The following is a 12,034-nucleotide window of genomic DNA, read 5'->3' on the forward strand; positions in this document are numbered from 1 at the left end:
ACAAAAAAAAATCATCATGCTCCCCTATTTAATAAATGGGAAAGTTGGTAAAGAGACATGCAACTCAAAAACTAGGGTTGTACGATAAAATCAGTCAGGATGCTGTTTTTTCTTTCTTTCTTACCTTGACCAAAACTTTGACTAGGTCCATCTTGTTGAGCAGCAAACAGACAACTATATATCGGGCGTAATATCGAAGTTTCTTGACAACCAATTCTGGCCTAAAAAAAAAGGAGAAGAAATTTGAAAGTTAGGTAGGTATAGAAAAGAACTACTGTAAACTTCAAGTAATATTTATGCAGATTATGTTAGACATTCTGATGATGAAAAAGTTAATTTTATTTCTTACAATTTTATATGGGGAAATTGTGAAAAAAATCCTTTACTGTATATTTACAGATGTATCTTAATGAATAACAGTATTTTTGAAAGCTTATTTACTTCAGGGGTTAACTTCAAATATATTTTCAATATATTTACTACACACACAGCGTAATATTTCAAGAATATATTGTTTATACTGTATTTGGTATTTCATCAAACATTCGATCAGGAAAAAGGTTCTAGTAATGCTTAAAATAACTAAAATACTGCAAATATTAAATTTTATCATGAATAAGCCAGTTACTACATGGTTACAGCATGTATAATAACCTTGCTGGTGTTTTTTTTGTTGTTTTTTAAGAGGGCTTTATTGGCAGTATAGAAATCCCCATTACCTGCATTGTTAACCGCCTTGTGCTACAATATTTTCACTATAATGAACGCACAGAAAAAGTAAAGACATTTGTGTTCTTGTCTTACATAAGAATTGTTGATGATGGGTAAAATTCCAAAAAAGTGTTGTTTTGCTTTTAGGCGATTTTAGTGGTTTCAGCAATGTCCTTTGAAGTTTTCTCAGATTTGATGCATGGCAATAATGTGATCCGACCACAGGATGTGTCTTTCGACATGGTTGTTTAACAAACAAGTAGCTCCTTACTGGGTTGAATCATCCATGCAGTAATTATTCAGTGGGGGGCTCTTACCTTTTTGTAAACCCAGGTGGTGACCTTTTTTTTAATATTGTAAGTTATACATGCAAAGAAGAAAATTTGATCCTGTCTGCACATTTTTAACAAACCTGTCCTCTTTGTTGACCTGATAGTAGTAGGACCGCTGGCGGATGGCCGAGTAGAAAGAAAATGCCTCATTCAGGTAACTTGTTTCTGATGTACGCAGGCTGTCAAAGTTTAGAGAGAAGAAAACTTTTAGAACAGTTTTTGAATATATGTCACTACTTAACATACATCTAGGGCGGGGGTCAGCAACCCGCGCCACCCTAGTGGCTCCCTGGAGCTATTTCAAAAATGTATGAAAATGGAAAAAGACGGTGGAAAAAATATATTTTTCGTTTTAACATGGTTTCTGTAGGAGGACAAACATGACACAAACCTTCCTAATTGTTAGAAATCCCACTGTTTACATTAAACATGCTTCACTGATGAGAGTATCTGTCGAGCGCTGTTTTTTCCTACTAATTTTGGCGGTCATTGAACTCACCGTAGTTTGTTTACATGTACAACTTTCTCTGACGCTGTCACAGAAAGACGTCTTTTATACAACTCCTTTGTCTCATTTTGTACACCAAACTTTTTATGCTGTTCGTGAATGCAAAAACGTGAGCTTTGTTGATGTTATTGACCTGTGTGGAGTGCTAATCAGGCATAATCGATGGTAACATGTTATTTAAGATAGCTTTTTGTACATATTGCATCATTATGCCTCGTATATTTGAGCTCATTTAATTTCCTTTACTTATGTCCTTGGTGTATTTAATTTATATTTGCATGGCTCATGATATATTATCTGCATGTAATACTGGCAGCATTTCGTTACCAGGCTTGCAAAGATTGTAATAAATCCATTAGAAGAAGACAGCCAGCCATTTCCTTTAACTTGGACACGCACATCTATACCTTTGGTCATTCTAAACCAGTAATTTACAGGGGTTATCTCACCCTTTGCGAAGCTTCCGTTTTACTAATGTTTTCCAATGTTGTAAAAATGTAGAATAATCTGATGTAGGGCTGGGCGATACTGCTAAAAACTGTAAAACGATATACCGTATTTTTCGGACTATAAGTCACATTTTTTTTCATAGTCAAGAGCGACTTATGTGTGAAATTATTAACACATTACCGTAAAATATCAAATAATATAATTTAGCTCATTCACGTAAGAGACTAGACGTATAAGATTTCATGGGATTTAGCGATTAGGAGTGACAGATTGTTTGGTAAACGTATAGCATGTTCTATATGTTATAGTTATTTGAATGACTCTTACCATAATATGTTACGTTAACATACCAGGCCCGTTCTCAGTTGGTTATTTATGCCTCATATAACGTACACTTATTTAGCCTGTTGTTCACTATTCTTTATTTATTTTAAATTGCCTTTCAAATGTCTATTCTTGGTGTTGGATTTTATCAAATAAATTTCCCCAAAAAATGCGACTTATACTCTAGTGCGACTTATATATGTTTTTTCCCTTCTTTATTATGCATTTTCGGCAGGTGCGACTTATACTCCGAAAAATACGGTACATTTTTTTATATTGATCGATATTGATAATTATTGATCGTTTTCATGACTTATTTAAGCCTGTCAATAATTACAGTACATTAGTTTACCACTTATTAACAGCGGAGAAGGTGTCTGCTATCCAGGTAGGATGGGTGCGGCGAAGGTAATTAAATAATTTAAGTAGATTTGAAGGTTTTTGCAGATTTTGAGACACTACATGGCAGTAGTGTATACGCTATTGAACACTACACAGAGTAGTTTGGGAAGCTGCTCATTAAACGGATACATTGGAAGTGCATTAAAACCAATAAAACCAAAGACAAGTTTCTGTTATTATGGTATGTTTTTATCTTGTATTAATTGTCTCTACATGCTTTTCTGTGTTTTTTGTGAGTTGTGAGTTTTACATTGTCGTACTAAAAAACTAATTTGTCCCAAACGCCATTAGACTGTACAACTCCTCTCTGGGGAGGGGAAGGGGGGTGCTAAGATGACAGGGGATGCAAAACAATAACAGTGCAATAGTTTTTCACAACATGGTCACTACTGCCTAGTTACTCTTGTTATATTCTTATTTTACTGTTATATTTTTATTCTCATTGTTGCTTTTTATTTTTATTCTTATTGTAATATTTTTCTATTTTGTTTCCATTTATCCCCCCATTATTTACTTTTTATATTCGATCTCAATTCTGTACACTGCTGCTGGAATTTTAATTTTCCTGAGGGAACTCTCCTGAAGGAATCAATAAAGTACTATCTATCTATCTATCTTCTGCTGCTGACTGGAATCTTTTATCTGGCCCTGCTGTGGCTTATATCTCATTGTTTACTTGTGACCGATGTCAGCTGTGCTGTCAATACGGCAAGAACACGGTATGTTTACTCCAGAGACGCACTGCTGCAGCTTCACTCTGCTTGTCAGACTCGCGTGACAAATGTCACATCTCAATTGCCAAAGTTCGTTTTAAAGGATTTGATGTTATATTATCATGGATCAAGACCAGGATTCGGACCTGCTCATCGATGGCTTTGGGTTCCCTTTCGTCTTGACCGCAAGGCTGACATGACGGGGAAGACACAAGGAGACAGGGTCTGTTTGTATATCAACAAACAATACTGCAGCTCTGTGACTATCAGGGATCAAATCTGCACCCCTTTCATCTGCCACGTGAGTTTCCTGAACTTTTTTTAATGACTTTTTACATCCACCCAAAGGGAAATGCTGCTTCTGCTTCAGGCATCATCTTTGATGTCATTCATAAACTGCAATCTATTTCGCCTGATGCTGCCAATTTTATAATGGGGGATTTTAACCATGTAACCCGAAAAAAGTCCAACCAGACGGGACAAAACCTTGGATCTTTGTTATGGGTCATTTAAAGACGCTTTTAAATTCCTCCCTCTTCCCCCTTTGAGATCAGCGGATTATAACTGCATGCACCTTTTGCCCATCTACAAGACTTGTTTAACCCTTGTGTGGTGTTTGGGTTTGTGGGACCTGTTTTCATTTTTTATTAAAATAAAGATAATACAATTAATTATTTTTTCAAACTGAGACTCACTGACTTTGGCTCATTTTCTGTGAAGAACATATATCAGAATACATATTTAATGACCACACACCATACACCCCCCCTACACATTTCTATTACCGTACATACTGTATAAGACGGCCGGGTCCACTGGACCCGGGGCTAATAGAAGTGTGGAAATTGATGTTCTGTGTACCACACACACACACACACACACACACACACACACACACACACACACACACACACACACACACACACACACAGCAGGCCTAGACAGGAGGAGGACAGAGCGTAGGTACACAGAACATCAGAGGGTCAAATGTGCGAGAAAATGAGAGCAGACAGTGTTGACAAACAATGTTGCAACCTTGTGTGGGAACCGCAGGTGCACAAACACAAAAGAAGAATCCCTGTGGGATGCAGAAACTGGCAGAGAAATTTTCTGTGAAACGTTCATATTTTATGTTAAAATACTGAACAGATGTTTATTGGGATAAGGTAAACATCTGTTCAGTATTTTAACAAAGAAGTGTTTGATTGTGAGGCATTAAAAGCCACATAATGCAACGGGTCCATCAGACCCACAAATGCTGACTGAGTAACAACAATATGAACATTACACAAGGGTTAAAAAGTTAAAAAGTGCAAACCAGGGCGGTGAAAGTGTGATCAGAAGAATATGTGCTCTCCCTGCAGGAATGCCTTGACTGCACTGACTAGGGTGTGTTCAAGCAGTCCTCTAATGACTTGGATGAACTTACTGATGTCATTTGCTCATACAGTATTCTGCCTTTTGTAGAGATAGGATTATTTCTAGTAAAAGGGTTAAAATCTATCCGAATAAGCCATGGGTCATAAAGTCAGTAAAGTAAAGCATGCAGAAAAGGAAAATTGCTTTTCATTTGAGTTTGTGTAAGATTTTCAGTTGGCTTCCAAGGAGCTGAAAATTTAAATTTTGGAATCAAAACAGGGCTATTAGTCCTAAATGGAAGACAAAATGGCTGCCAACAACCTTGGGTCAGCATGGTCCAACATGAAAAGTTTAGCCGCCGCCCAGAACGTAAACACTAGTGCACATGTAACTTTAAATCATTTTAGTTCCGACTCTGATTTTGCTAATGCCCTTAATTGTTTTTATAACCGTTTAGATACTCTTGATTTTAGTAAGGAAATACAAGAACTCAGTCTCAAACTTCACAGTATCCAACACCTTCCCATTAATCCAAAAAAATGTTGAGATAGCCTTTTCACACACACAAATAAACAGGAGTCCTGGAACAGATTATATTTGTGGTCGAATACTGAAGTTTTGTGCAAAAGAACCGAGCTCATCTATTTCTAACCAATCTTTAGAAAACCAGCATAACCCCAACGTCTGTAAAGATGCTATAATTGTCCCAGTCCCTAAATCAATCAATCAATCAATCAAAGTTTATTTATATATAGCCCTAAATCACAAGTGTCTCAAAGGGCTGCACAAGCCACAACGACATCCTCGGCTCAGATCCCACATCAGGGCAAGAAAAAACTCAACCCAATAGGATGACAATGAGAAACCTTGGAGGGGACCGCAGATGTGGGGACCCCCCGGGTGACCGGTGCAATGGACGTCGAGTGGATCTAGCATAATATTGTGAGAGTCCAGTCCATAGTGGAGCTAACATAATAGTGTGACAGTCCAGTCCATAGTGGATCTAACATAATAGTGTGAGAGTCCAGTCCATAGTGGGGCCAGCAAATCCAGTCGTCCTAACATTTTTAAATGATTTTTAGACCTATAGACCTCTCTGCCAATGAAAACTATTGAAAGGCTGGTGCGATGAGAACTTGTAAAAAAACATTGAACATGCTCTTGATCCAGTGCAGTTTGCTTATAGGCCTAAAAGTGGAGTGGAGGACACCACACTTACTCTGCTTTATTTTCTTTTTAAACACCTGCAGTGAAATAGGTGTCATGCCCTTTTTTTATTCGTTGACTTCTAATCTGCTTTTAACACGCCTTTTAAAAATCGGACTATTTTAAAGTATGCAGATGACACAAATTATTGTGTCATCTGCATACTTTAAAATAGTCCGATTGACTGACAATTATGTCAGTCTCCTTCAGGGCGATAAGTACAAACATGGGCCTATTGTTGATGATTATGTCAAGTGGTGTGATGCATCATATCTACAGGTGAACAATCTGAAAACAAAAAATATGATTACTGGTTTTAGAAGGAAGGCAGGAATTACTCATGAGGGAACCATTTTTAAGGGACAAACTGTCAAAGTTGTGCAATCCTATAAATATCTTTGGACAATTATTGACAATACTTTGAATTTTAAGGATAACTGTGATGCTGTATGCAACGTCTTCAATGTCTAAGGAAATTGTCATTCCTTTATGTTGAAAAATCCATGATGAATTTATTTTATCAGGCTTTTATTGAATCGGTTTTATCTTTTTGTCTGATGTCATGGTTTGGAGATTTGCCGCTGAAGGAGCTGAGTTTGGAGTCCTTATACAACCAGCTCTAAACAGTATACGGACATATACAAACAGCCGAACTCTCCTATCCTCTTTATGGTGAGTTCCAGCTCCTCCTGTCTGGTTGGAGGCTTAGGGTCCCAGGATGCAGAACATCTCGGTATAGGAACAACTTTGTTCAAGCCGCAGTTATTCTTTTTAACAAATTATAGCTAAATTGAACATATTTATTTATTTTCATCTATTTATTAATTCATGGTAGTTTTATCATAGTTTTTTTTTTTTACTATCTTTTACTCGACTTTTACTTTTATTGTTCATGTGACTTTTTCTTTCTTCTTTTACTGGTCCTGGTCCCAGGCAGCCTGTTGAGTACTTTGTCATGTTAGTCATGTTGTGATCTGTTTTGTGGTAAAACCTTTGTTTTTCTGCATATGTCATTCTCTTGTATTTTACACTGCAAAATAAATGTACCTTCAGGTACATATAAAATCACTTGACTTGACTTATACTTGACTTGAATACTGTTAACTGATTGGCTGTTAGTGTTTCCCTACTATTGCTCAGTGACACGTCCTGTTTCCTGTTTGCTGGGTTCTCAAAGGGTGAGTGACTTCATCAAACGCATCTTACTTCATAATTTCTGGTTTCTTCCGATCAAAAAATATAAATATATATATGGAATATTTTATCGATTGCATTTTATACTGATATTACGTGTCGCGATATATAGTGATATCGTTTTATCGTCCCCAGCCCTATTCTAATGAGCATATATTCTGCATTTTCATGAATACAGTCACGCTGATGGGATTGCGCTGCTTATTTTAGGAGATGCAATCCTTAATGCTTATGGCCTTTTTAAATCAGCTTTGCGTGTGCTATCATCATGTGTGCTTCATCAAACGCATCTTACTTCATAATTTCTGGTTTCTTCCGATCATAAAATATAAATATATATATGGAATATTTTATCGATTGCATTTTATACTGATATTACGTGTCGCGATATATAGTGATATCGTTTTATCCGCCCCAGCCCTATTCTAATGAGCATATATTCTGCATTTTCATGAATACAGTCACGCTGATGGGATTGCGCTGCTTATTTTAGGAGATGCAATCCTTAATGCTTATGGCCTTTGTAAATCAGCTTTGCGTGTGCTATCAAGTTTGCATGTGTTTTAGTACACGACTACACGCAAATCTTTAGTAGACCAGGCCCATAAAATATATACTCTACTTATTTACGTCCAGAAATGTTTGGACAATGACAATCTTAATGGTTCGTCTTGACACACTTACAGCTATTTTTTTACTACTCCCATTTGCAGGAACTCAATAGTTGATCAGTCCAGTATCAGCAAAATAACATGTATCATATGATATTGGCTTGCATCTAAAATCACCGATATAATCTCCAATACGAGCAGTCCTGCAGAGCGTTTACGTGTGCAAACCCAGACAGCCCGTTAACATCTAAATGTCCTCCAATAAGCACACAAGGTTGGTCTTTTCTTGAATTTTATTTATCGTTTACTAAACATGGTAGACAATTGGCTACTAGCTGCTAGCAGCAACACAACAGCTCAGCACACAATAGCACACAATATAGACATACATAGTAAGTGTAGGAGCCTAAATGCTGTTTAAGTTAATTTACATTTTATGGAAGGTGCTTTGTTCAGCCAAAATGGGACTATTTACTTTATTTACATGTTTAGAATAATTATAAGGTACACTTTATTTGTAATTATTACATTTGTCTAAATAATTTGATGATGTAACTGTTTAATTGCATATATGGCGGAAGGATCTGTGTGGTAAGAGGGTTTTGGACACAATGTATTGTGCGTAATGGCAGTCAGGTATGGGGGAATCGAGCCACACAGTTTTTTGACCTCACTTTTACATTTTTTTACTCTTACTTTTTCTAACTCTTTCTTACAGTAACAAACTCGCATTATTTTGCCATTCATTTGTTCCCACATGGTTATTGTTTTAAGTTTTTGAAGGATTAAGTTGACAAGTAAACTATACAAAACGAAGAGGAGCGTCTGGAGTTTTGTTTGCAAGCGGGAGCAGGAGAAAGTAGAGGAGCGTCAAGCTAAGGCTTCATTAGGAATCTACAGTAAGTGTTCTTAATTTAACAATATTGCAGTCTAAAACTAGAGATCAACCGTTATGCTTTTTTCAAGACCGATACCGACTATCAGTAGGCCGATAACCAATATTTGGAAGGGGGTTGGCCGTCTGAGCACCGCAGCGCAGTTTAGCAGAAAAGAGCATAGGTTATTATTACTAACTTACTCTCTACTTATCACATTTTTGAAATACTAAATACTAATATCATATATCATATATATGAGTATATATTGTATTTGCTAATGTATTTCTGTTTGTAAAAAATATATACATTTTGGCCGATACCAATAAACAAAGGCAGATATTGATATACATCAAAATGCCAAATATTGGCGTCGATAATCGGCCCGGCTGATAATCGGTCCATCCCTATCTAAAATTAAACATTATTTTTTCTGGAGTCATTACAAACTGTAGTAACACCTCTCATGTCATTTTTGTTACCGTAAACTGATTAACAAACCCTCCAGTCATTTCGACATCTAAGTTTAGTAAATTCGCAATATTCTTTCATGATAAAGTCTGGGGTTCAATCCCAGGCTCGGGATCTTTCTGTGTGGAGTTTGCATGTTCTCCCCGTGACTGCGTGGGTTCCCTCCGGGTACTGCGGCTTCCTCCCACCTCCAAAGACATGCACCTGGGGATAGGTTGATTGGCAACACTAAAAAAATTGGCCCGAGTGTGTGAATGTGAGTGTGAATGTTGTCTGTCTATCTGTGTTGGCCCTGCGATGAGGTGGCGACTTGTCCAAGGTGTACACCGCCTTCCGCCCGATTGTAGCTGAGATAGGCTCCAGCGTCCCCCGCGACCCCGAAGGGAATAAGCGGTAGAAAATGGATGGATGGATGGATAAAGTTCAAGGCATTAGAAATACAAAAAAATTCAGAGAAAACAAATAGCTACAGTGCAGCCAGCTAGACAACTAAAGCTAGCATATTTCACTCCTGACAAAACAGTCAAAGATATATCTTTAGATGTTCTCTTCCAGGTCAGTGTATTCTCAGGGCATTCAATCAATCACAACTGGAATGTTTGGTTTGTCTTAGAAGACGTTTTGCCTGTTATCTAAGTAGGCTTCATCAGTTCATGCTCATAGACTTGGACTCAGTTTGAACACCCCTCCTCCGCCCTTGTTTTGCTCTTGGTTTTGAGCGTTCACGTCAATCAAGAGGCGTTCGAATTATCCGTCAGGTAGGAGGGATGGGCGAAGTACCTCCCTCGAAACAAAGTGAGCTCGCAGACCTCCCTACACTATCGAATGCGAGGAGAAAGGTGGCAGGCCAGAAACCCAGAGAAGCGAACAAATCTAAGTAATAAGCATCCATCGCTGTAGATCGACCACTATCAGACTAAAATAGTCGAAAACACCCATTTTAGCATTCCATTCAATTTAAAAAAATGCCAGTTTTAGTCTATCAACATCCTGCCTATATTTGTAAAGTCTGCGCTGAGCAGTTTTACCACAATTATCTAACTTAGATAACATCTCACTTCAGACTGGAACATTGCTAAATGCCTTAAAAACTGCTGTCATTTCCAATTTCCAATTTAGGCTCAACCAAAGCACTGAAATAGCTCTGATCAAGGTGACAAATGATATCCATCAGAAAACGGACACAGGCAAAGTCTTGGTCTTGGTTCTGTTAATCCTGAATTCTGCCTTTGACACAGTTAGCCATGTTATCTTATTACTAGAGGTGCCCCGATACAACTTGTTCACGAGCAGACTTGAGTATTTGCTGATGCCAATGTCAATTTGATACGATATCTGCACAAATCATACATACTTGTATGATTTATTTGGTAATGAGTGTCTTTGAAAGTTTCAAAAAGTAAATTTTTTTAAGACTCTTAAAGACAATAATGAATACAATTTAAAGACCCATTTCATATCCATACTGGCAAAAAAGTGCAAAAACATGAAGGAAATGGTTTACGTTTATTTATTAATAATATTACAGTGCAACCTCGATTTAACCCCTCTATATGCAAACTTTTCGATTTACGCACTTTTTGATTAAGCTAAATAGTGAGTAAGTAAGTAAATTTTATTTAAAAAGCGCTTTTCACAGATAAAATCACAAAACGCTGTACAAAACATAGGTGAAGTAAAACAACAATTTAATTTCAAACAACAAGAGCAACATGATAAAAAGGATACAAAGTGGATTAAAAATGATAGTTAAAAGGTGCATTAACTAAAAGCTTTACTAAAAAGAGAAGTTTCCAAATGTGTCTTAATAGTTTCAACACAGTAAAGATCACGGAGGGACTGGTGCAAATTGTTCCAGAGTCTGGGAGCGATAACCTGGAATGCCAGGTCTCCACTGGTTTTAAAATAAGTTTTTGGGATCTTTAGATGACCCTGGCCTGAAGACCGGAGGCTGCGCCCTGAAGAGTAGGGGCATAGCAAGTCAGTGATGTACTGAGGGGCTCCACCATGCAACGCACGGAATGTCAGAACTAAAATCTTAAACCATACTTGCCAACCTTGAGACCTCCGATTTCGGGGGGTGGGGGGTGGGGGGCGTGGTCGGGGGTGGGGCGGGGGCGTGGTTGGGGGCGTGGTTAAGATATATATATATATATATATATATATAAGAAATACTTGACTTTCAGTGAATTCTAGCTATATATATATATATATATATTTTATTACATATATATATATATATATAAATAAATAAAAGAAATACTTGAATTTCAGTGTTCATTTATTTACACATATACACACACATAACACTCATCTACTCATTGTTGAGTTAAGGGTTGAAACATCCTTGTTCCATTCTCTGTCACTATTTCAGAACACACACATACAAATATACATTATAAAATCAATAAGAAAACGGGAGCTCTAATTTGGGAGTCTGAATTAGGATCAGAAGTTCCTACATAAACATTACGTACTCACTTGCCCTCGATCATTAGCTGTTTATATTGTGGGAAAGCGGACGTGTGAACAGGCTGTCAACACGTCACTCAGGTCCGCCTGAATTTCGGGAGATTTTCGGGAGAAAATTTGCCCCGGGAAGTTTTCGGGAGAGGCGCTGAATTTCGGGAGTCTCCCGGAAAATCCGGGAGGGTTGGCAAGTATGTCTTAAACTCAATGCGGAATTTAACTGGAAGTCAATGAAGACTGGATAAAACGGGGGTGATATGGGCTGTTCTGGGTGCACCGGTCAAAAGTCTGGCAGCCGCATTTTGTACAGTCTCTTTAGTGTTGACTTGTTGAAAAGAGTGAAAAGAGAATTGCAATAGTCAATGCGAGACGAAATGAACAAATTATCATTTCGAGATCCAATTTTGAC

The 12,034-nt window shown here is 37.5% G+C and overlaps 1 protein-coding gene across 3 annotated transcripts in view; it reads right to left on the reverse strand.

Moving 5' to 3' along the window:
• The window catches only part of scai (suppressor of cancer cell invasion), an 81,243-nt gene that overhangs the window by 40,921 nt on the left and 28,288 nt on the right, over nucleotides 1–12,034 (reverse strand). For all 3 annotated transcript variants that reach the window (XR_009817439.2, XM_061980718.2, XM_061980717.2), the window contains exons 5-6: nucleotides 1,124–1,222; nucleotides 125–221 (exon numbers count right to left, since the gene is read on the reverse strand). Coding sequence is in view for 2 of the 3 variants with exons in the window: in XM_061980718.2 (XP_061836702.1) it covers nucleotides 125–221; nucleotides 1,124–1,222 (196 nt within the window). In the remaining variant the exon portion in view is untranslated. The remainder of the gene's footprint in view (nucleotides 1–124; nucleotides 222–1,123; nucleotides 1,223–12,034) is intronic.

This window comes from Nerophis lumbriciformis, linkage group LG20 (genome assembly GCF_033978685.3).
Source record: "Nerophis lumbriciformis linkage group LG20, RoL_Nlum_v2.1, whole genome shotgun sequence".
NCBI classification, from domain to species: domain Eukaryota; kingdom Metazoa; phylum Chordata; class Actinopteri; order Syngnathiformes; family Syngnathidae; genus Nerophis; species Nerophis lumbriciformis.